The 23,967-nt window shown below is 34.0% G+C and overlaps 1 protein-coding gene across 1 annotated transcript in view; it reads left to right on the forward strand.

Moving 5' to 3' along the window:
- Nucleotides 1-415: 415 nt before the first annotated feature.
- Nucleotides 416-23,967, forward strand: part of LOC129216237 (glutamate receptor ionotropic, kainate 2-like) — a 71,836-nt gene continuing 48,284 nt past the window's right edge. Inside the window, exons 1-4 of the mRNA XM_054850439.1 lie at nt 416-537; nt 13,729-13,887; nt 17,939-18,196; nt 20,265-20,455. Of these exons, the coding sequence (XP_054706414.1) occupies nt 456-537; nt 13,729-13,887; nt 17,939-18,196; nt 20,265-20,455 (690 nt within the window). The 5' untranslated portion in view covers nt 416-455. The remainder of the gene's footprint in view (nt 538-13,728; nt 13,888-17,938; nt 18,197-20,264; nt 20,456-23,967) is intronic.

The following is a 23,967-nucleotide window of genomic DNA, read 5'->3' on the forward strand; positions in this document are numbered from 1 at the left end:
TTTTCTGAAATTTAATAAAAAATTCGAAAAAGTCAACTAAAAGGATTGTGAAAACTTTAATTTGTCAGAAACTAATTTAAGTTCTTTGCTTTTGCTAACTAATTTTTCTATTTTATACATTTTAAACCACCGAATAAATAGTTCCGTTAAGAAGTGCAAGCGTAAGACTCGGGAACGAATTAGCATTCATAATGGTTGCTATATTTGGCTGCCTTTCGCGTTATGATTAGTGTCTAATTGGCAATGACATAACAAGACAAACACTGTGGCTAAAAAAAACCACAACTTGTGAAGGTATGTCGTGGGAGTTTTATCACTTATGCTTTCCTTCCCGTCGTCGCGAAAGAGAACGTGGAGCATCCTCCACGCGAGAGGAATCAGAATATTTGGATTCCAAATTAAGAACGGCCCGCTGTCTCTCGGAGTTATCTTTTTCTTCGCTTTGGAAACGGAGAATGCCGTGCGACGCGTTCCGTGTGCTGCTGTCCGTCTTTATTATCGTTCGCGTGCAGGGGCTACCCGCAGTTGTTCCGCTTGGTAAGTACTGCCAATTCAAAAATTATAAGTAGTTTTGGTGCACGATATATATTTTTCAGCCTTGCAATGTTGTGAAGAACATATGAAATTTAAAAACCCAAATTCCGACTGACAAGAATAACATAGACGGTAATTAGTTAAAGCATAATTTCTTAAATATATGTACAAGTAACTGAATTTCATAGTTCGTCTGGTGACTGGAAAAAAATCGTTTGAACCTTCACAAAAATTTTAAATGATTTAAGAAAACTTTTTTCATCTTCTGCTTTGAACAAAGAATTTCCCACGGTTCTTCTGTTTGGTAAATACTGCTGATTTGCAATTTAGAAGCTGTTTAGATGCGAGATATTTTTGTCAGCAATGTTGTCAAGAACAAGCCCAATTTCAAAACTAAAGTTAACTGCCAGTAATATCATCGGGAGTAAAACATGTATGTATAGTTTCTGAATAACTCAATTTCAAAGTTCGTCCTGTGACTGGTAAAAACCGCTTAAATCTAACAATAAATATTGAATGATTTTTAAAAAATGCCTCTAACCTTAAGTGTCAAACTTGTATTTTTAAAACAAAAAACAAAAAAATTAGATGAAGTTCTTAATTTAAAATTAAATTAAGATGTAAAGTCCTCAAAAGTGAAAGGGTAACACAAATAACATTAATTGCGTAGCGCCATAAAAATTACAAGAGTGATAGTGGTGGGATGGAAATGCAAATACAGTAAAACTTGTGAAGTTGACCACCTGTCTAAGTTGGCCGCTTTTTTCAGGCACGGAATTAGCCTATATCATATAAATCAGCCTCTGTAAGTTGACCACTTGTTTAAATTGACCACTAAAGTAGTGCACCGCAAGTGGTCAACTTACATAAGTTTCACTGTAGTAATAAAAAAAAAACGGTCACAAATTAACCAATTTATTCAGTATCTAAGGTGTCCACCACGTGCAGCTACAGGAGCGTCCACAGAAATTTTGGGGCTCGTCACAAATGATTTTTACGCGTCCCCTCCATATTGCTCACCCCTCCGTTCCTACGTATATTTAACCCCTTATTTTAAAAACCTCGGGACCCCTTCAAGCTCTGGCCTAGGCCAACAGGTGTCCCCCCCTCCTTTGCACACCCCTAAACAGCTGTAGAGGCCTTAATAATGCGAGGCAAGCTATCAATGAGTTCATTGACGGTTACTTGAGGTAACCTTAGCCAAGCCACATCCACAGCTGTGCACAGATAATCAATGGTTTGTGCATGTGGTTCTTGGTTCACGTCAAGTCTAATGAGATCGCTGAGGTGTTCAATATGATTCAGATCTAGAGAGGCTGTCAGCCAGGGAAAGGTGGTAAATCCGGTCAGACTGTTGCGAGTTGGCCTAGAGACATTCGGTCTGTCATTTTCTTGCTCTAATATCGTGTTTGTTGCAGTATGCAACAAGGGCAGAACAACTGGCTCCACAACTTGTATGATGTAGTTGTCCCCTGTCAAAATGACATCAATGTGCATTGCAATGTGCATGGAAATGCAATATGTGACGACAATGTGTCATATTATGAAACATTATGCCAAACAAACTATATGCAATATCTTGCAAGCAGCACGTTCACGGATACCAGTCACAGGGGTACCATTGGCAACTCAACGCAGGGCTAGACGCCTGGCGTCAGCGTCATAGTACGTGGACAATCCCACGGTATTGTGTATTGCTCACGGATCAATCTTGTTTCTGTCTGTGGAGAAATGATGGCTTTCGAAGGATATAACGGCCACCCGAAGAACCCTACGAAGCAGACAATTTTGCCGAGCTACACATTCCTGTACCGGGCATCATAATTTGGGGTATTATTATATTAGTCACAGGACGCCCCCAGTACACATTGACGTCAGTTTGATAACGGATCGCTACGTTACACAAGTGGTGAAGCCTAGGGCAGTGGTGGCTTAATCGGTAAGGCATTGGGCTTGCGACCGGAGGGTCCAACATTCGATCCTAGCCGGTAGAAGATCCACTGTCTTCATTAATGGTGACTGTGGGACGTTAAATTTGTCCGTGGTCAAAGTCTTTCAAGTGAAACGATACCTCTGGGGGTGCTGGACCAGGGATTGCTCAGCTTCTGATCTGGATTAAAAATTCAGAGCTGTCTTCAAGGTCCCATCCAACTGGTTAAACCATAAACAATGGTAGGTACGGAGGACCCTGAAGTGAAAAAGTGGTGGAGCCTGTTGTTCTGTCCTTGTTCCAGGCCGCACACAGCACGATATTACAGCAAGACAACACCAGGCCGCGAAACACGCGGCAAACTCATAAACAGTTCTAACCGGATTTAATATTCCAGATTTCAATTCTATCGAGCATCTATGGGATCTCATTAGACGGGACATGAACTGAGGGTCGGTGGCACAAACCACTGATGATCTGCGCACAACAGTGGGTGTGACTTGGCAAAGGTTACCTCAAGCAACCGTCAATGAACTTCTTGACAGCACGTTCGCCTAATTGAAACCTTTATAGCTGCCTGAATAGGCACATCAGATACTTATTAAATAGGTTAACTTTTATTCATGCTTTTCTATTTTTTTAGTCTCACTATCTATTTTTATAGTCATTATCCATCTCACCACTAGTGCTCCTGCAATTTCCGTGACATTGCACACAGCTTTCTTGGTGTTGCAATTTCATGTTTGAGGAGTGTATCGAAATGTTTTAACTTGGGGGTATAATGCAGATTAGAGTAATAAAAAAACTCTAATTCATTTTTAAAATCATATTGTGACTAGCAAGTATTGGTTGAATATTTATTATACTTATACCCATTAGTTTTAAATTATTTAAGAAAAACATTGTTCATCGTACTTCATGCGAATATTTTCAAGAAAAAAGTTAAAGTGAAATTCTCAAGTTAAAATTACGCAAAGATGTATCTATATGTTTTAACTTCATGTTGAATTTAAGCGTAAGTCTGATTGATGAGCAATTATTAAATTGTTTGAATTTGATGAAAATTTTTAAATTGCAAATGCTGGAGCAAAGTTATAGGCAATTTAGTATTTTAAATTAAGTGTAATCAAGTTTTCAGTTCCTGATTTGAGATCAATTTCGTTTTCGCTTGATTGTGTACATTAATATATTTCTTGCATGGGCCAAACTTGCCCACAGCATTATGCCAGCCATTGCCATTCAGCAGTTTTTACATCCTTTCAAGACCACTAAGTGCAACTAGCAGCTCAAATAATTATCGATTTCGTGTCACAACTTCTGTAAGTGAAATAAGAATTATGTGTGTAGAAATTGCAAAGGTTCTTGGTAAGGTGTACTAATGTCAATACCAATATCAAAGTAAATAAAGAAAAAAAATACGTCAGTGATTACCATCCTTACTCACAATGAGTTACTTTTAATATTATTGTGCAATTTTTCTTCTTTTTACGCTTATAAAGAAATTTTGTTTGAAATACGTAAAGTTTTAACGAAGGTACCCATCTTTTATGTCTTGTCATTTTTAGGCTTGAACTCCCCTCCGAATTCTTTAAAACTATTCCAAAAATGTTTTTCATTATTTTTTTCATAAAAAAAATGTTTTTATTCAATTTTATTTGCAAAATGAAATTATTGTTATTTTTAAAAAAAGAACTCTTGCTGCTTCACTGTCTTCATTGTGAGAAATGTCAGTTGTTTCATGTGCCATCACAGTGAAACATTTTGCACCATTTGGTTTTTTGACTATTTCTTTCTTTTTGACATTTTTGCAAACATAAATTTAGCGATTTTGATTAATATACAGTGCTGGCCAAATTATTAGACTAAGACTGTTTTAAAAGCAAATTCTTTATTGATTACATAACTATAGACACATTAACGAACAGTGAAATAATTATCTAACATTTAATATGCATTCCCTTGTTCTTGATGAGCATTTTAAGTCTTTTTGGCATACTTTTCACAAGGTTTACACCATTTCTTAACTTTTTAAAAAAGGAGGTAAAAAATTGTTTATACTCACTATTACATATACACACATACACATACTCACTAATTACCTAAAACTAACTTTAAATATAACAGAACACACTAATAAAAAGAATTAGTGAACTGTTTAAGAGGATTGAAGTTGTGTTCCAGGTAGATAAACAAAGAACATAAACAAAGCACACAGTGCTGCCACCTGCAAACATTAAATTGTGCTAAAATAAAGTAATAATCAGTGTACAGTATGTACTGTACTTTAACAGTAAAATAAATAGTATTTTATTACAAATGGTGTACAAAAAGCAAACAAAAAAAAACTCTTTATTCTAATAATTTGGCCAGCACTGTATTTATATACTATACGTTTTCTGAAGTTGTTTTCAGATGTTTTTTGAATTCTGAATGGTTAGAAAAAATTCTAAATCCTAATAAAGCACAAAATTTTCCATCGTTGGCATACATAATTCATTCTCATTCATCATTTTTCTGAAATCAGGAGTCCCTCTGAGAAACATTTTTTGAACTTAGCAAATTGTATTTGTTTCTATACTAGGTCGCATTTTTTCTGTATTTTTTGCTGCTTCCTAATCATGGATAATGGTAAGTCAGTTAGTTTTTTCTATTATTATTATTATTATTATTATTATTGCAGTCTCATATCTCAGACGCCAACAAAGATTTCTGAATGCTTTTGATTTGAACGAACTATCCTCCATACTTTTTTTAAATAAGATTTTAAAAATATACATTTCAAGAGTATTTATTCTAATGACTGCATATGGCTACGCGCACCTATTCTTTTAATTCATTAAATTATCAATTGTTTACCAATCATAAAAAGAAGTAGTTTGAGGGTCCACATCAGATTTTTGCTTCTTCATTTAATACTTACGACATTGGCTGCATTTAAAAAAATGTTTATTCCCATAAACGCAAAAGTATCTCCTCCTCATTAAAATTATAAAAAAAAAGGTAATAGAATGTAGGAATGAAATCATTTTTGATTGATCATATAGATTTTTCAAGAAATGTGTTTGGTAAAACTCCGCCCGAAACAAAACTTCACACGAAGACTGTTGGTTCAATGACATTGAAGAAGATTATTTTACTACAATTGGCATTAGCAGAGAGAATACAAAAAATTAAAACAACATAGTTTAATGCAATGAGTAATTAAAAAGAAAACTTGTGCAATTTGAACTCCCGTCACGAGAACGCATTTTGGACCCTGCAATGCTTTGTGATTCGTTGGAAGTTCCAGTTAAAGCTCGCTTATAATTGGTATGCGAAGGTAATAAATACCTTTTTACGGAAACTGTTTACGGGTTTTTTTTTTTTTTTGAGCAATCACGATTGCTTATTGTTCTCACTTGACTGTTTTTGACGTTCCTTTGATTTTTCATACCGCCACTCTCCGCACCATCACCGTCGACGGGCTCCTCACGATGCTGCACCTCTATCGAAAGCCGTCTCCAGGTTGCATCCATGTCCTACACACACGCGCATACATACACAACTACACACGCACACACACAAGCACATACACACACATACACCTACACACACATACACAAACACATACACACATACAAACACATATACACACGCATACATACAGATACCCACACATACACACAACTACCCACACATTCATGCCTGCACACAGACACAAACACATATGCCAACAAACACACATACATACCCCCCCCCCCCACAGACACAAACACACATGTCTACACACACATACACATAACCCGTACACACAAACACATACCCCCCATACAAACACACACGCCTACATACACACACTCGTGATTGCGAAAAACATACTTTGAATTCAAGATGTCAAAATTCAAATTATTTTTTTTTTTTTTTTTGTAATTAAAACTACATACTACTGGTAAAAGAGCTGCTTAGTAACTAAATACTGCAGGCATCCTTCTTAAGAAGTTTTTGGGGAGGATAAGAGGCCTGGCATGTGGTACCGCCACAACTGACTTTACTTTTACTTCTTTATTCTTTTATGCGCTACAAAATACCAAATTGCATTTAAAACAAATACCTACGCAAGCACTGAAATTTCGTTACAAAATGGTAGCATTTTTAATGCGGTGTAAAACTTATTTAAACAATGCCATCATTATCATCGGGAAATGCTTTAAAGGTGGCACGGAGAAGATGAATTATGACTGTAAGACAGTAAGAGAGGAAGCGTAACTATTCGCTGTCGCAGGCAGGAAGCTCACATTCCCCACTTTTCTCTTGTCTTGCTCATTTTCTATTTGCAGAGCAATTCTGAGGTTTTCGTCGAATAAAGTGACAAGGCTTGTTTTCTCAAAAACCAACTCAAGTTTTAAAAAAAGAAAACTTAATAATGAAAGCATAACAATTGTATGTTATCTTCAAATGGAGTCTACCTGACTCTACTCGATTTTCTTTTGTTGTAAAATTTATGAAATGCATGCAAAAAAGCATTAATTTATGCTTTATTAAATGTAATTTATGTGAACTTTTCTTTATTGTAGCAAAGGGAACGCAAAATTTTAGCATCAATTATAAACATTGTAATTGAAGCCTTGACAGTAAGCAAAATTAAGGAAAAAAAGAAAAAGAAAAGTACATTATTCTCATTTCCAATTATTAATGCTTAGTATTTTCGTACTTAAGTGCCTCGCATGTACATAACTTTGATGAGTAATCTCAGTTATCTATATGTATAAAAATGGAGTTTGGTAAATTTGTTCCCTAAGATCTCAGAAACTACCCGACAGATTTGGCTGAAACTTTCACCGTTTGTTCTTTTTAGTACTGGGGAGGTTTGTAGACCAGTTCGAAAAAAATCCGATTGATAGTTCCTTTTTTATTCTAATTTGTCCAAATTTTCGCATAAATGCCCCAATATGACGGTGAAAAAAATACTTGCACATATTAAAATAATGTGTCCATCGAAAGCGATTATTTTTCTGCTGAAGATGGCATCTGTTAAAAAGTTCTAAGTTGTATGAAAAACGAGTTATGAGTTTTTTTTTTTTTTTTGTTTTTTTTTCCATGTTCGAAGGCTTTCCTCAACCCAATTCATTATTTAGTGTATCATCTCAACTCCCAGTTCATAGTTAGAATTGTTGAATGTTTTGTGTTTCGTCTGACTGTTTAATTCTTTTCTCAAGTCAAATCTTAAAGTAACGTTTTTTCCCCCAAGATTGGCTAATAATAACTAGATTTGGTTGATTATTTTACATTTAAACGGAACTTTTAGTGTAATTAATGGGTTTTTTTTAAAATTATTTGTGCTGATTGGCTTTTTTAATCATTATCCAATCTAACAGCAGAAACCTCGCCAAAATTTATGCAGAAAGATTTCAGTAACGGATGCATTTGGCAGTTTTTTCAACTGTCGCGGTTTTTGAAGTGAAAGACTACGTAATAATGTTTGTCAGCTTTCACCATGTAAACAAAATATCGTCAATCAAAGAATCTTTAAAAACTTTTTTTACTGTAAAATAATCCAGCAAACTAAATTAGGCAAATCCATAAACAGCACAAAAACTTCCATTAATGTGACTTAGTGCACAAATTCAAACCATCGCCAAATTTCACTACTTATTTTGGAAACATTTCGGATGAAATTGTTTAGCGCCATTTTATGGAGACCAAAAGTATCTTAGCATATGGCGACAATATCTCTTTAACAAAAATTAGTAACATACCGTTTTACAAAGTAAGGAGGGAAGCATTATCCAAGGTATCCCAAAACGATTCCCAAAAATTCGGTAACGTTTTAAATCGCACCAAGAACCCACAATAATTGAAATTTTTCAAAATAACTTAAGCAAGTTTAATGGGATCACGGGCGCGCGGCTACATTTTTTTAAACAGTTCATTCTTCAATAGACATACAGAGAAGGTAAGACTCCATGTAAAAAAAAAAAGTATTAACTGATAAATCATTTTAAACATGTGAAGTTTAATTTCATATTTCGGAAATTCTTCAAATTTGTATACGCTTAAATTTCGTGTTTTCGTTTCTAAATGAGTACTATTTTGCTCTTTTTACTTACTGCTACTTTAGTTTTATGAGTAAAGAAGAAGCTAAATTTTAAATCACGTCAAAAAGGTGTGTTTTAAGTCCTTTCACCTAAAACAGAAAACAAATGCAAGTAACGATTGTTTCTCATAATTATTGCTAACCCAGGCAACGCCGGGTATTTTTGCTAGTTATCTATAAAATATTTTAACAAATAATTTGGAGTGAGGTGCTGTTTACAGGTGAAATTCATTTTTATCGTTAGGTTGTTTTTTTTTTTCATGCAATAATAAATGATTAACCATTTATTATTTCATGAAAAAAAACATTTAAAATTTTAACTTTTTTCCCCACTTCCCTGTAAAAAATAAACAAAGTACTGGAGGCACAAAAAATTCTAAACTTAAACTTCAGCAAAATTTTCATTTTCATCACCCAAGAATCAGTTGTGATTTTTTCATTCGTGGTTCTATATGTTATTATATACGTACAAACATATAGGCAACCAAAAAATTCACTAGGACAATAGGGTCGTTTCCGAAATTTTAAAAGTATTTTTTTTCTGAAAGAGCATGCTTAAAAACATAGGATCTGATCATATTTTAAATAATTTTTTTATGTTTAATACTTTAAAAAAATACTTAAATCAGTGCACTTTCATTGTTTATGATTCTGTCGATGACATCACAAATGATGAAATGCCATTCAGTGTTGCCATTCACAAAACAAAGTTAATTCGAATCTTTACTCACGTGTATTGGCAACGATATGGTTGATAGCAAGCGTAGAGCGCAATTTTAATTCGCTTCTTGGTTATCAAACCTTGGAAACGCGATAGAAAGATGCGCAAAAGAGCATCATTTGTGACCTCATCAGGACCACGCCTTGTTTGAAAAATCAGACATTTAAAAAAATTAATTGAAAAATAACTGTTGGGAAAATGAAAGTATTTCCTGAGTCCATGTTATTTTATTTATTTATTTATTTTTTATTTATTTTTTAATTTTTTTTTTTTTGCTTATTCTGTCAAATTTAATGACAAAAAGTATTACTTTTGACTGAAGGAAACAACCCCATTGCTTCCATTCGCAAGTTATAGAAAAAGGCTATATTGAAAAACAAAAGAACCTAAGAAAATCTTACTTTCGTTATACAGTGAAATTTAAATAAGATTCAGCTTCACTTTTAACGCTCTTAGTAAAGGCGCAATTTGATGCGGCCAATGATCCTATTATATTTTGAACAACCACATAAGATTATTAAACAACTCCTGTTTAAGTTGTGTAAAACACTTTAGTTGTGTACAACAAAGGAACGCAACTAATGTACTTATCAAGCATAATTTTAGTCAATTTAATTGTTATCAATATTTTTGTTCATCCCATTTCTCCACATTAATGTTATTACTATTATTATTTTTCTTTTTTTATTTGACAGCGTCATAACTTTCTCAATACTTTATCAAATTTCATAAGGCATCATTTTAAAGATTCTTTCTTCGTTTTCATCGAAAAATGAAGACAAAATTCCCATTCTGGCTGTTTTATGGAGGAAAACAATTTATTCTTTTTATTGCGCATAACCGTGAAATGGAGACGCATTGGTCAGTTGGTTAGATCGTCGTGCTAATAATGCAAAGTTCGTGTGTTCCAACCATCGTTGCCCGAAAAATATCGTTCTAGTGTCTTTTGTTTTTCGACATAATTCTGATCCAAATTTCCATGAAAATATAATCTCAACTGAAAAACACAGGTGTGGTTAAATCTAGGCTTGAGAGCATTGATTTTGCTAAACTTAAGACCTTTTTGATAAGTTCTGCAATATGCTGTGCATATACAGTCGACTCCCGCTACAACGCGATCCGACTTACGCGAAATGGCTATAACGCGAGTTTTCCCGGAGCAACGAATTTTAGAGCCAAAGCGAGTTTTTCGCTTTCAACTCGAAAATATTTGGAAAGGAATTGTGATGCTATGTTTCGGTTTTGTTATTGACTACTAAACACTAATTCGTGAAAGTACTTTTATCCTTCCAGCATCACTGACTGCGCAAGTTCCCACATACTGCACTATAAACATAGCATTGTTAGTGTGTATGTATCACCACTCCTCATTTTTCATTTATTTATTCTAATGAAAGGTGATGGAATATTGTGGCATCTAGGCACGCTGTTTCAAGTAAAGTTTAAAGACGAAACAAAATCCAAAAGTTTGCGAAAATTTAAGAAAAGGTAAAGATTCTTGATAAGCTTGAACAACTAGAAAATGGGTCGAAGGTAGCACGATTAGGTGGATGGGTATATCTTTCACACGTATAATTAAAATTCAAGAGAAGGCAATCTGTATAAGTCCAGGGGGTTCCAGAGGGGTATTACCATAGATGTAAATAATATAAAAGCAATTGTGGAGCTACTGTATTTAAAAATATATTAGAAGGACGATCAGATTGTGCAGGATAAATCATCATCTTCAGTTTTTAAGTTATAAATGTAACTTATCGTATCTACTGTATAGTACTATTGCAGTGCAGTGCTTTAATATTACTACATGCTGTACGTTCCGTACTGTTTTATTTTTATACATTTCTCTCCTATTGATCATTGATTTTCTGCATCGTAACGGTATTTTATGTTGAATAATGCAACTTTTTAAAAAATACGCTAAAAATTCAGCTCTTTATGTACGAAACGGTAATGTATAGTTAACCAAAATTCAAAAACAGTTTAAAACGTGTTTGAATGTCTAAAATGAATAGGTGTGTTGATAAAAAAAATCATACGATACAACACTTTTTCACAACGCGAAATTTCGACTTACGCCAGGAGTCTTGGAACGCATCCCTCGCGTAAGTCGGGATTTGACTGTATCCATATTATGGGCGTATGCATGTATTTCGCATTGCTCAAGAACAATCAGCAGTTAAAGGTTGAAATTTTTCACGCAGGATCAAGTCAACGTCTAGTTGTGCGCCCCTTTTTTGATTTCACTCTTTCATACGTTCTTACGATTGTTTGAACCTATCTTCCATTACTCAAAGCCGTCTTGGCGAAGAAAGTCGTAATTTTGTATATAGGACCTATAAAACGTCTAGCTGTCCTATGTATTTTTGTATCCAATTACACAAAAACGGTTAGTGCAGGGTTGTCAACCTTGGAGAAAGATTTTGAGGAACATTTTGAAATTTTGCGGAGCAGCTCAGTATTTTGCGTTAAAAAAATCAATAAAAAAATAAAGCCACTTATCTAAAATTGCTTTTGAGCTTTGATGATTAGGTTAAGCACTAGCAAAAAAAAAAAAAAAGAAATAAGCTTTAAACAATTAGTCATACTTAAAAACGCTCGGGCGGAAAATGCGGAGTAAAATAACTTTTTTGCGGAGTTGATTTTTGATGGAGCAACTCCGCAAGATGCGAAACAGTTCGCAACCCTGTTAGTGGTGTACAAAGTTGAAACTTTGTACATATGTTAGACCTGAACAGGGTCTGATTGACGACATTGCTTTTTGGAGAGAAAATTTCTGAAGGTATTAAAGAACAATAGTTTTTTTTTTTTTGCTGAAACTATTTCAACAAAATCCGTTAAATTTATCGATAAAAAATATATAAGTGCATTAATCATGCGATCCTGAAATTACTAACAATACATTCTCTTAGTTTCATGAAGCACTTTATATTGTCAGTCCCTGATGAAACCCGCGGGCTAAACAGAATAGTGTCAGTCATCGATGACTAATATGACCGGAACGGAAAATTCGGTGTCAGTCAACAAAGAATGACGAGTGGCAGCTAACGGGTTAACACTGACAGTGTGACGTAGCTAAATAGCTGAACATTTGTAATAAATAAATGTATTTCAAGAAAAAAACATCATTTAACATTTCACAGCTTTTCCGATGCTGGCAATTCTATAAATAACAATTTTATTGACAATCTGTAAAACCCCATCTTTTTTACATGCTATACATCTTTTGTTGCTCCTCAGCTCTGGCCTAAGGGCGGAAACTCACTGCTTTTTGCTAAAATTATAGTCTCAAAACGTGTCTGTAATTTTATTTGCTTGCACTGACTGTTTTAAAGGTAGATTATTGAAAAAGTGTTGCAATCCAAAAAAGTCTTCATTTAAACATAAGCGGTGCAAGATAGGTAAAGGTAACTTGTATTTCAAGCTTGAAACAGGTCTACTGATTCACGTGAGAGCAGAGGACAAAAACGTACGAATTACAGCATCTGTATATTTACGTAATTTTAATACCAAACTAGAGGCATTTTACTCGAAGCATTTAAGATCTTTTTGCTATTGATATTTGATTTCTACTTAGAATAAATGGAGTCGGACCATTTTTTAATAATTTGACTAATAAGTTTAATATTTTAAAAAAATTACTTTAATCGGTGCGCTTTCATTGTTTAACGCTTCTGCTGATGACATCACAAATAATGAAATGCCATTCACTGTTGCAATTCAGAAGAGCACAATATTTAATTCGCATCTTTACTCACGTGTACTGGCAACGATAGGGTTGATAGCAAGCGTAGAGGCAATTTTTAATGTGTTGCTTGATTATCATAACGTGGAAACGCAGTGAAAAATGCGCCAAAGGACATCATTCGTGACGTCATAAAGATCATGCCTTGTTTGAAAAATTGGACATTTTGAAAAATTAATTAAGAAATAAGTGTTAGAAAAATGAAAGTATTTTCTGGGTCCATGTTTTTTTTTTTTTTTTTTTTTTTTTTTTGCTTATTCTATCAATTTTTGTGACTAAAAGTAGTACTTTTGACTGATGGAAACAACCCTTGTTTAAAAATGGGTGTTCTTTTTTAAGGAAAGGATTTTTTCGTCAATGCTTCTCATTCGTTGCAAGATCGAGTAAATTAAAAAAAGCAGCTGTAAAGTCTACTATATGTGCAGTTAGAGTTAGAAGAAGTTTCTTCTTTAGTGAATACTCAAACAGAATATATATATATATATATTATTTGTATTATATATATTGAATTTACAGCTATCAAACTTTGAATCTGAGACTTAGTAAATACATATATGAAGCAATGTATTGTACTTTTTTTTCGATATGTTTGGCATTCCTTTTGATGATTTTTCAACAATAAAAACGTTTCATACTTTGTAAGTTCCCACATTCCCAGAGTAATCTTTTGCAAATAGTTTCCATGTGTATAAAATATGCATTTAAAAAACGTTTCTGTTCCCTTTCAGGCGGGTTATTTGACTTGGATGATAGCTTGGAGCAAAAGACTGTGTTTCTTGCAGCAGTAGACCGAGTGAACGCTGACGCTAATTTGCTTCCCCGCTCAAAACTTGTAGCTTATGTGGAAGAACATCCACCAGATAACAGTTTCGAAGCTTCCAAGAAAGGTAATACAGCATTTATATTGTAAAAAAAAATAATTAATTTGAATTTTGACATCTGGAATTCAAATTATGTTTTTCGCAATCACGAGTGTGTGTGTAGGTAGGCGTGTGTGTTTGTGTCTGTGTGCAGGTATGAGTGTGTGGGTAGTTTTGTGTATGAGTGTTTGTGTGTGTGGGGTGGGAATGTGTATGTGTGTGTAGACATATGTGTTTGTGACTGTGTGCAGGCATGAGTGTGTGGGTAGTTGTGTGTAAGTGTGTGTTATGTGTAGGTGTCTGTATGTATGCGTGTGTGTGTGTGTGTGTGTGTGTTTGTATATGTGTATGTAGGCGTATGTGTGTGTGTGTGTACGTGCGTGTATATATGCGTGTGCCGTGTGCGTGTAGGATATGGACGCAACCTGGAGACGGTTTTTGCTATAGGAGCAGCATCGAGAATATCCGGTCGACGGTGGTGCTGCAGAGGGTGCTGGCGGGAAAATAAAATGATAGCACATCAAAACAGTCAAATAAAAGCAATAAGCAATCGTGATTGCTCAAAAAAAAACTGGAAGTCATTTTGATTTCTGGCAGGATATTACTGAATAAGTCTTACCCAGTTGCTACATTATGAAGTACAGACATAGGGTGCTATCAGAAATGCAGTCACTTAATAATATACGGGAAAAAATCTTTTATTGATTATTTTACATGAAAGAAAAACAGATAACTGGTGTAGGTACTTTAGAAAAAAATGTGCAAGTTTGTTATTGGAAATCCATCTTAATAGGAGATTAAGCTCCCTGTAACTCATAGTAAAGTTAATCTCCTGTTAGGCATAGCGAATTACTATAACGAATTAATTACAAATGATCAGTGCCTGACTGAAGTACTGGTTTGCCAATGATTTTTCTATAAGATTGTAGATGAATCTTATAATGTTAAAAAAAATTTTTTTTTTTGTTCTTCTAAAAGAATTCTTTCAAACTGCTTCATCTGTATGGATGCAACAACTCTCCAAACAAGCAAGGCCTATACGACTCATATGGGTAAAATATACGTACTGCTTGTTTTTTTATCGCAAAGGGATCCTTCTCAGACTTTTAATACGTATGGGACTACCAAAGGTGTAAGAGAGTAATTTCTCAAAGGCTGAAAAAGAAGTAAGAGACCTCTGAGCAGTCAATTTTTTTCTATGTAAGCGCGTAGAGATCGATGCTACCGGTAAAGGAGGTCTCATTCCCAAACAACTTTACACCTGCTCTGAATATGACACTGAATGACTTGCATGAAAGCAAAATTGTTTCAAGTTCTATATTCCCTCCAAATGAATATATGTCTGTTCTCGGTATAAACTGTTTAACTAGACTCGTTTCATAATATGACGTTGCTTGATTCAGGCCATTCCTTTGACAAATCATCCTTCTTACGCATTGTAGACGACACGACAATATGCTCTGAACTAAACACGTGTCACAATTGTACGAGCATACTGATCAACTGCGTTAAGTAAATTTGGTCAGTTTGATTCCAAGGTTTAGGGGAAATAGCTTATCAAGTCTCTTTGTGGATAAAGCTCGGCCACAGAAAAATGGAGGATGACCTTGAAGCAAAAACGTCGTTTGTATCATTTGCAATAGGTTGTTTGTTATTATTTTGCAATAGATAGGATCAAAAAGAACCCGTCCTTTACTACTCGATTCTTTCTGACTGATTTTACCTATTGTAAATGATACAAATGAAGTTTCTGCTTTAAGCTCATTAATCATCTCTCGGTGGTCAAGTTTTAACAGGGTAACACTATATTTCAAACAAATTGTTCAGAATCTGTTCCAGTAACCGTAAGTTTAATGCGGCATCTAATTTTGAGGAAAGAAACTTTTCCTTCATAACGAAGCCAAAGTGATGTAATAATTGAAACAAAGTTCATGCCACTTACGCCTTTCTACAGGACATAGAGCAAAATATTTCTCACAGTACGTTCTACGGTATGAAATATACAGGCAAAAGAACAGCTAACTTGTGAAACATTCCAACCTGTTGTTTATAAATTTCTTTACATTCATTGCTAATTCCGTAAAAGTACTTAAAACGTTACTACCAATAGCACCGGTATCTTGACTTTCGGATGTCATCGTACAAAAAAAGCTATAAAAAAGTAGAATAATTAAAATTATAGCCGTGCTCAAGCAGAAAGAGATTTTACTTAACGTTGCAAAGGTATGCTTTTCAAAACGCATGTAGTAGGTCATGGTCTGCTATTCACACTTCCTGAGCTTCGTGGGTGAGGGTTTGCCAAAACTTTTCGCATGAAGATTCGAAGTTGCATAATGTCATCACTTGGCTCTTATCCAGAGATTTTGTCAACATAGCATTTGTGAAGATAAGTATATTTGTTTTAATCATATGTTACCTTTAAAATGAGAACATGGCACTTTGAAATTGAAACTAATTCCTGTAATTGCGTTTGAGTTCAGAGAATGGGCTTCGCAAGCATTCTGGAGGTGAAATGTTTTCGTACAATGAAATGAAAATTGAAAAATAAGGTAAAACTTGTCGTAGATTTGGCTTTGACTCGAATGCCAGAAACTTCTGAGTGAGTTAAGAGTTTTGCAAAGATATTAACTACTCCATTTTTTTATTACTGTTTTTGGCATTAGGCTTTAAAATTGAAAATTGTTTAGCAAATATTAGAATAAAATGACTTTTTGAACAGAAAATTCATTAAGCAGTTTTTTAAACCATAAAAAAAGAAAGTTAAAATTACAGCAAAACATTTGTTGTATGGAAGTTTTCATCAAAAGTACTTATCTGTGACTGTTCAATAAAGTCGCATTCAAGTCAAATGCACTTATCGGGAAAAAAAGCTTTAGGATCTTTAGTAACAGCAGTAAGCGCAGTTTTAGTCGAACTCTGGTATTGTTACAGATAGTCGGGGGATAGGTTTCAAGGTTCGCCTCTGAATATATTTTTTTAATGAGTCAAATGTTGCGATTTTTTTTTTTTTTTTTTTTTTTTGCCAAATTTAGTATAGTTAAGGGAAAGGGGTGTTGGGGCTCCCTTTCCAATGTTTTATTCAAAATTAGAGTCAAATTTCGATTACCTTTCATGATGTCTAAGTGCGAGGGATTCTCCCCGGTAACTTTTCTAAACTGAAGCTTTAAAACAGAATTTTTAGCTATCTTCGGTAAATAGTTGCATTAAGGAGATGGGAAAGATTTCGGGGACTCTCTCTGGAAATTTTTCGGAATTGAATTTTAAAAAGCACATTTACATTTTAGGAGAGCTTTGAGGAAGTTAGAGAAATGGTCAGAATTCTGGAGTTATTCCCAGAAATTATTTCACATTTTCGTTAGGAAAACGCAACTTTAAGCTAGTATGTTGAGATATTTTGTGAAAGAGAAAGAGGGCCCTTCCCCGGAAATTGTTTGAAATGTAAGGCCTAAAAATGATTTATTTGTCTCTATTCCTTGATATTAAGAGAAGCTTAAGGAAGGCACAGGGGCTCTCTTTTGAAATTTGTCAACATCGAGGATTTGAAAATCCTAACTTTGAAGGAAAGAGGTCAGAGATTAAGAGCTCCCTTAACGTTAGAAATCTATAATTTTTTGCTATTCTTGGCAACATTACACAAGGAAAAGGGTAGAGGGGGATCATCCACAGAAATCCTCTGAAAAACAACTCTAAAATAAAATAATAAAATAAACAGTTTATCCTATTTTCGGTCAGATAAACGGACAAAAGGTAGCTAAACTGCTCCTTTCCAAAATTGTTTTTTAAATGGAAGTTCTAGAAATTCAATTTTAAATTATCTTTGGGAACTAGACAGTAGCACATCTCTGACCCCTTTGGCCACACTCATGGGTAATTGTAAAGGTAATTCGCGTTCAGTTCAGTAAGGTTACTTTTCTAGTCAAATCAAATCCGAGTCTTAACCCCACATCCCTTCTTCACTGAACTCCCCGAAAAGAAATAAGTATTGTCAAGGTCAGGACTCAATTTATCAGAACCATGCTATGATTATGTGGTTTTTTATTTCCGTAAATTGATGTTAATATTTATCATTCTTTTGCAGCATGCCGTTTGTTGAGTTATGGTGTTGCTGGTCTGTTTGGTCCCGAATCTTCTTGCGCAGCATCGCATGTCCGATCGGTGTGCGACGCTCTGGAAGTACCCCACATAGAGTGCCGCTGGGACCCAGGATACCAAAGAGATGATCCTGGGTTATCGGTCAATGTGTATCCTCAACCGTCTCTTTTGAGTAGAGCTTACCTTGATGTTGTCAGAAAATGGGGCTGGACTAAATTCAACATTTTGTATGAAGAAAACGAAGGTGAGGTTCACTATTTTCCTTCAACCAAATCTATTCATGTTAAAAGACTCTAGATGGGACAAACCAACCTGGCAGCATTGTAACGGTTACACAGATCCTAATCACAGCTGCCAGGTTAGGTTTGCCCCAACTATAGCAAAAATTTAATCACTTTTTACCACAAAGGTATTTATTTACTCCTGGTTAAAAGATTTAGTTTGTTGTAGTTCATATTTTTTCCACAAATACAAAAGTTTTGTCGATTCTATTATTTCCTAAGTGTTTTTGAGTTGATACTTATTGTAAACTTTTTCTTATATAAAGAGAAAGACCAAACACTTTTTGGGATGAACTGATATGTTACTTTTAATCTAAAAAGCAGTAGTATCCAAATAATATTTCGCTCAAAAGTGTAAGCATTCAAAACGGTTGCTTAAAGTAATATTCGGTATGAACGAGAAGTATAGTGCATAACGTCGCCTCAGAACAACAGTAGGATATCTTGCTATTGCTTTGAGGCTAGTCGATAAAGTAACCATTAAAATGATTGATTAAAATCATATGAGAGGTTAAAAAGGTTAATTGAGCTGAAAATTGATATTTTGTAATAATTCATCATCTTGGTCTGACAGAGTGGCACCAGTTAAACTTGTATTTTGAAGCAGTCACTAAACTAACATACAATTACCTTGTAAGTGAAAAACGCATTTCATCAATGAAAGATTGATCTAACATATAATTTTGTGTGTGTTTAATATTTTGCGTGCAGTAAACAAATGAAAGTTTTCTAGCTATCCCGCCAAGCTTACTTTGTCTTATAAGCGGAGTAGGGAATTTTGAAATTATGATTTTGTTTTCTGCAATTCTTAACTTAAAAGTTTTTTTCCCCCTCAGTAATGTCTTCGTCATAAATTCACCTGAAAAAATTCTCACGGAAGACTATGCGAGCTAAAAAGCTTTAAGTGTTTGCTTGCTAGAGTCAAGAAAATTTGCGTCTCAGAATGAGCGATAAAACCTTTTAGAGTTCATGAATCAACTCCAAAGTAATTTAAAGCACAAAATGTTTACGTGTCAAGCTTCATTTATCGAAATTTCATTCTTCTCCCTCAGAAGTTACATTTTCGAAACTTTATTGAAAACCTGGCTGAAACTCGTTGCACGTGTGCGTAGGCGATTTCGTAATAAGAACTATTGCGTTAATTTGCATATACTGTTAATACTTTACTGCAAATAATTCTAACCCACTGGCCTGGGCTTATTAGGGTGGTCAGGTCACTTAATTCAATTTATGGTTAAAGCATCAGGATGCCTAGGACATTTACTTCAAGAATCACAAACAATTTCTATTAAACATTTTCAATCATTAATTTCAGGAAAAGCAAGTCAAAAACGATTTGAAGAATCAATTACAACAACAAATACCTTGTTTCGGAAATCTGCCTACAAATTGTCCATAAACTATTATACACCTAAAAATTTTACTTTTCATTCTACAGGGTGACAAGAAATAACTTGGACACACATAATACACCTGTGAATGCTAATGAAAATATTACGACCAAACTTCAAAATAAATCTGAATACATTATTTCGTCTAATATATTTACAAATTTTCACAGTGGCTGCTATATAGGATGATTTAGAAAAACTTTTCAATGAAAACCTATCTAGGACCGCAACTTTAAACGCGTTTAACTCAAATCTTGAAAATGTCCACACACATCCCTTTGCTTCTCACTGCTTCATATGGACTACAGCCATGGTATCTTCGCATGAAGATTCGATATTGCCTATAGCCATTTACTGATCGTTATGAATACTGAGCGAAGGGGTCTGAATCACCAACGTATTAACAAAACATCATGCGTAGAAATTTTAGTAAAATATGCAGTGCAGTTAAAATTCTTATGAACAAGAAACATAATAAGCAGATATTTATGACTTAGCCTCAAACTACTGAACTCTAAAACCAGCTTTCTTTTCTTTTAGAAAAAATAATAGCATTTGTTACAAAAATTCGTTGGCTTCTACTGCCCGATAACTTCATTCATCTGAGTTTACATAAAATATTTCATCTGATTGATTTTAGGTATTGTTCGGCTGCAGGATTTTTTGAAAGAAGCTTCAGAACGAGATTGGGACATCAGAATCCATCAGTTCCGGGAAGGAATGCCATTCAGAGAACTCTTCCGGCATATAAGAGCAACAGCCTCTAAAGATCCTGAAATTTGCATTTTACTAGACGTATCTCGAAGGAACATACAAACTGCACTTAAACAGGTGACATTTAAATTCTTTGAAATGTATGTCTCCGTTCTGAGTGATTATCACAAAAAGAGATAATAATAAGTGAATGAATCTTTTGATATAACTTTTGCTCAATGAATGTCGGCCTTATTACTAGGTTGCCCCAAAAGTTCATAAACACTTGCTAAGATTAGAATTTTTAACATTTTTGAAAAATTTCTGTTGCTTTTATTATTACTTGGGATGTAAAATTTCGATTTTTTGCAAATATTTACGAACTTTTGGGACACCCCTAGTACTTTGCTTGAATGATATGTTCGTCAGAGAGTCGTCCGAATTCTGATACTTCTTTGAAAATAACGTAGTCTTTCATGACAACTGTGACAACGTTTTTACCCTCTACACACTTCACAGTTTTCATAGCAAAAACATATTTGCTTCAAAATGCTAGATATTTTTATGAAACTGATGAGGAAAACAGAAAGAATACAAGTTTATTTTATTACAAATCGTCGATAAAATAATTTTTCTTCATGCTTGAACTACTTAGACAACAAAAAGTAGCCCCTACAATAATGGATCTTCAAGCTTCTCCATAGCTTTCTAGAATCGTTGTTTGCATTGAATGCCAGCAGCACAACATTAAGATCACTTATTTTCGCTAAATGCCTCTCGCATGATGGTCATTCACTGTTAGAGACTCGCTGCCCGTGGTAAAGGATATCTCCTCCTTCATGCTTGAATTTGCTCTCAGCAATGAGGACAAGTTGAATCAAAGGTTTGTCCCTGTTAAATACATATCAGTGATGTCAATATGCCCCTGATTCATGATTAATCAACGCAAAGTCTCTTTTAAATAGAAGAACAGAGAATCATATTAACGTTTAGTTAAAAATGTACTTGTAACAGAATAAAACGTAATCGTTGCCCATGGAAAAACAGATGCAAGTTAATAATGGGAGAAAAACGTGCAACACAATAGTGATGGGGAAAAAAAGAAAAAGCCAAATATTCTGGTTAAGCCGAATGTAAGCCGAAACTCGCTGACTGATGGATACTGAACCATTTTCATAGGAAACCAATTGCGTAATATAGATATTGCAAGTGACTAGTTCGATTCAAAACACTTTAGAAAATAATCACTAAAAATATTTTTTAATATGTAATAAATGAAACTCTGAAACTAAGAACTACAACGTCAAGTTTTGTTCCGAAAACAACGCTCAATGCGTTGTTTATTACATAGCGTTTGGCGTTATTACCCTTTGCGTAGGCGGAACAACAAGCAAATTCCAAACATCTCATTATGTCTTCCAGGGACCACATTTTCACACTTTTTGGAGATCATCTTGGAATAGCCATAACAGAGCTGGAGGTAGCACTTCTCTCATAGAAGCTGGTATTATCTCCACATTGGTAGCTAAATTTTAATTTAGTACACCGGTAAGGGCTCAGCAAACAATGTGAGGTTCCACTTCATGCAGTGAAGCATCGGGCAAAGTGAAGATAAAAACCAACCTGTGGAGCCCTTTTGTTTATTATTCAAGCTTCTACTTCCACTGTACGATGTGAAACTGCACAATGCTCCAATTCTTACGTAATATTTTCTAAATCGATATTTTATATTGGAAATCGCGCGATCTAATGGGTTGGTAGGGATTATATTTGATTTGCCTCTGGAAGATAAAAAAGTATCTGGATATGCTGTTTTTTACTTGTTTTACAAGGAATGAATAGTGTAAAACATAATAAAAGAATCGCACTATGTATGACACGTTTTATTCTTAACTAGCGGTACCCGCACAGCTTTGAAGGTATATGAAAATTAAAAGGTTATTTGGTTTGCCTGTATACTTACGAATAATGGTTAATGAATTTCTCGCCAATTTGCTATGTTCATTTGCTCGCACATGTTACGATTCCACGTTATGATAATTTGGAAATTTGCTCGCTCACGTTATGATAATTTGCTCTGTAAAATGTTCTTAAAATTGAAATAGAAAAAAAAAAACAAAATCGAATTTTCGAAAAAACGCTTTGAGGTGCACACCCCCATGCTATAAACTAATTAATTTTCCAAATTTCGTGAAAATCGGCCGAACGGTTTAAGCGCTATGCGCGTCACAGAGAGCCATCCGGACACATATCCCGATAGATATGCGGACAGATTTTGAGATTTATTATTAGTAAATATTAGTATTGCAGCATATACAAAAAAATTTCGAAAAAACATTCAGTTTAGATTCCATTTTTTTTAGTAAATATTTCTTTGCGCAAAATAGTTTTTAAAATAATTTCATAACAGTGCATTTAAAAACGATTCCAGAACTGTGTTGAGATGTTTTTATAATATGTACGGCGCATTTAATTGCGCCGCACGCAACAGTACTTGAAATAAGGAAATGTGGGGCAAAGATAAATAGTTAAGATGACTTACTTTTCAAAATGAACAAATTGGAAACATTTTTTGAAAATTACAGTACACGAAGAAAGAACAATGTGCTTTATAATAAAACTTGCTTTGAAATAGTATTTTACATTTTTGAACAATACATTTACGTTTTCAAAATAAGGGGGGAACTTTTCACTCCTTTTTTTTTCATCGGGCAAAGTGAAAAATAAAATTTTCTTCTTATAAAGTATTTTCTATTTAATAATTTAAAATATTTTTGGTATAATGGGTGAGTAAATAAAATAATCAATGAAAAACAGAATAAATATTGAAAAGAATAAACGAATAAAATAATTAATAAATGAAAAAAAGAATACAAATGAGTGAAAACAATAGGGAATGAAAAAAAATAAGTGAATTATTAAATGAAGGAATGTAATTAAATGAATTAATTAACGAATACGTCAGTTATTTAATAAATGATTGAATACGTAAGCGAAATGAACCATTTCACTTTGTCGCATTCACTTTGCTCCTCATGCACTTGAATAATTGTACAAAATAGTTAAAATAAAAATTAGCTTAATATTAAACAAATAAATACTTCAATGAACATAGTAGGTTCCATTAAACATTTGAAACGTTAACAACAAGAACTTGATCAATTTACTGTAAAAAAAGTAATTTTTGACTTTCTGCGCAATATTAGAAAATGGGTACAAATTTTTGAAAATTGTTTGTATTATCACATGCTTTGATCTTCAGGGATAACTTTTTTTTGACTATAACAGACTACATAAGGTACTACATGGTTAAAATATTACCAGATAGGTGGCGCTAAAAACGGAGTATATATTTCACCATTTCCCTTTAGTCCGTTATTTTATTTTGCCCCACATTCCCACACTTAGATAACGTGAACGAACCAACCACGTCGTCAACGGTTGATATAAGCAGTTCCTTTTCTTTGAAATTAATTAAAAATTAGTCGATCATTATTTTAAAAGTGTTATTGGTTTGTAGATTGTTTAACTGATTTATGTTTAAGATTATTTAAAAACTTATTTTTAACTACTGATAAATAATATTCCAAAGACGAGATATTTATCTCATACTGTAATTATAATAGTAATGCGAAGTTGACAGCACTAAA

This window comes from Uloborus diversus, chromosome 1 (genome assembly GCF_026930045.1).
Source record: "Uloborus diversus isolate 005 chromosome 1, Udiv.v.3.1, whole genome shotgun sequence".
Classification (NCBI taxonomy): Eukaryota; Metazoa; Arthropoda; class Arachnida; order Araneae; family Uloboridae; genus Uloborus; species Uloborus diversus.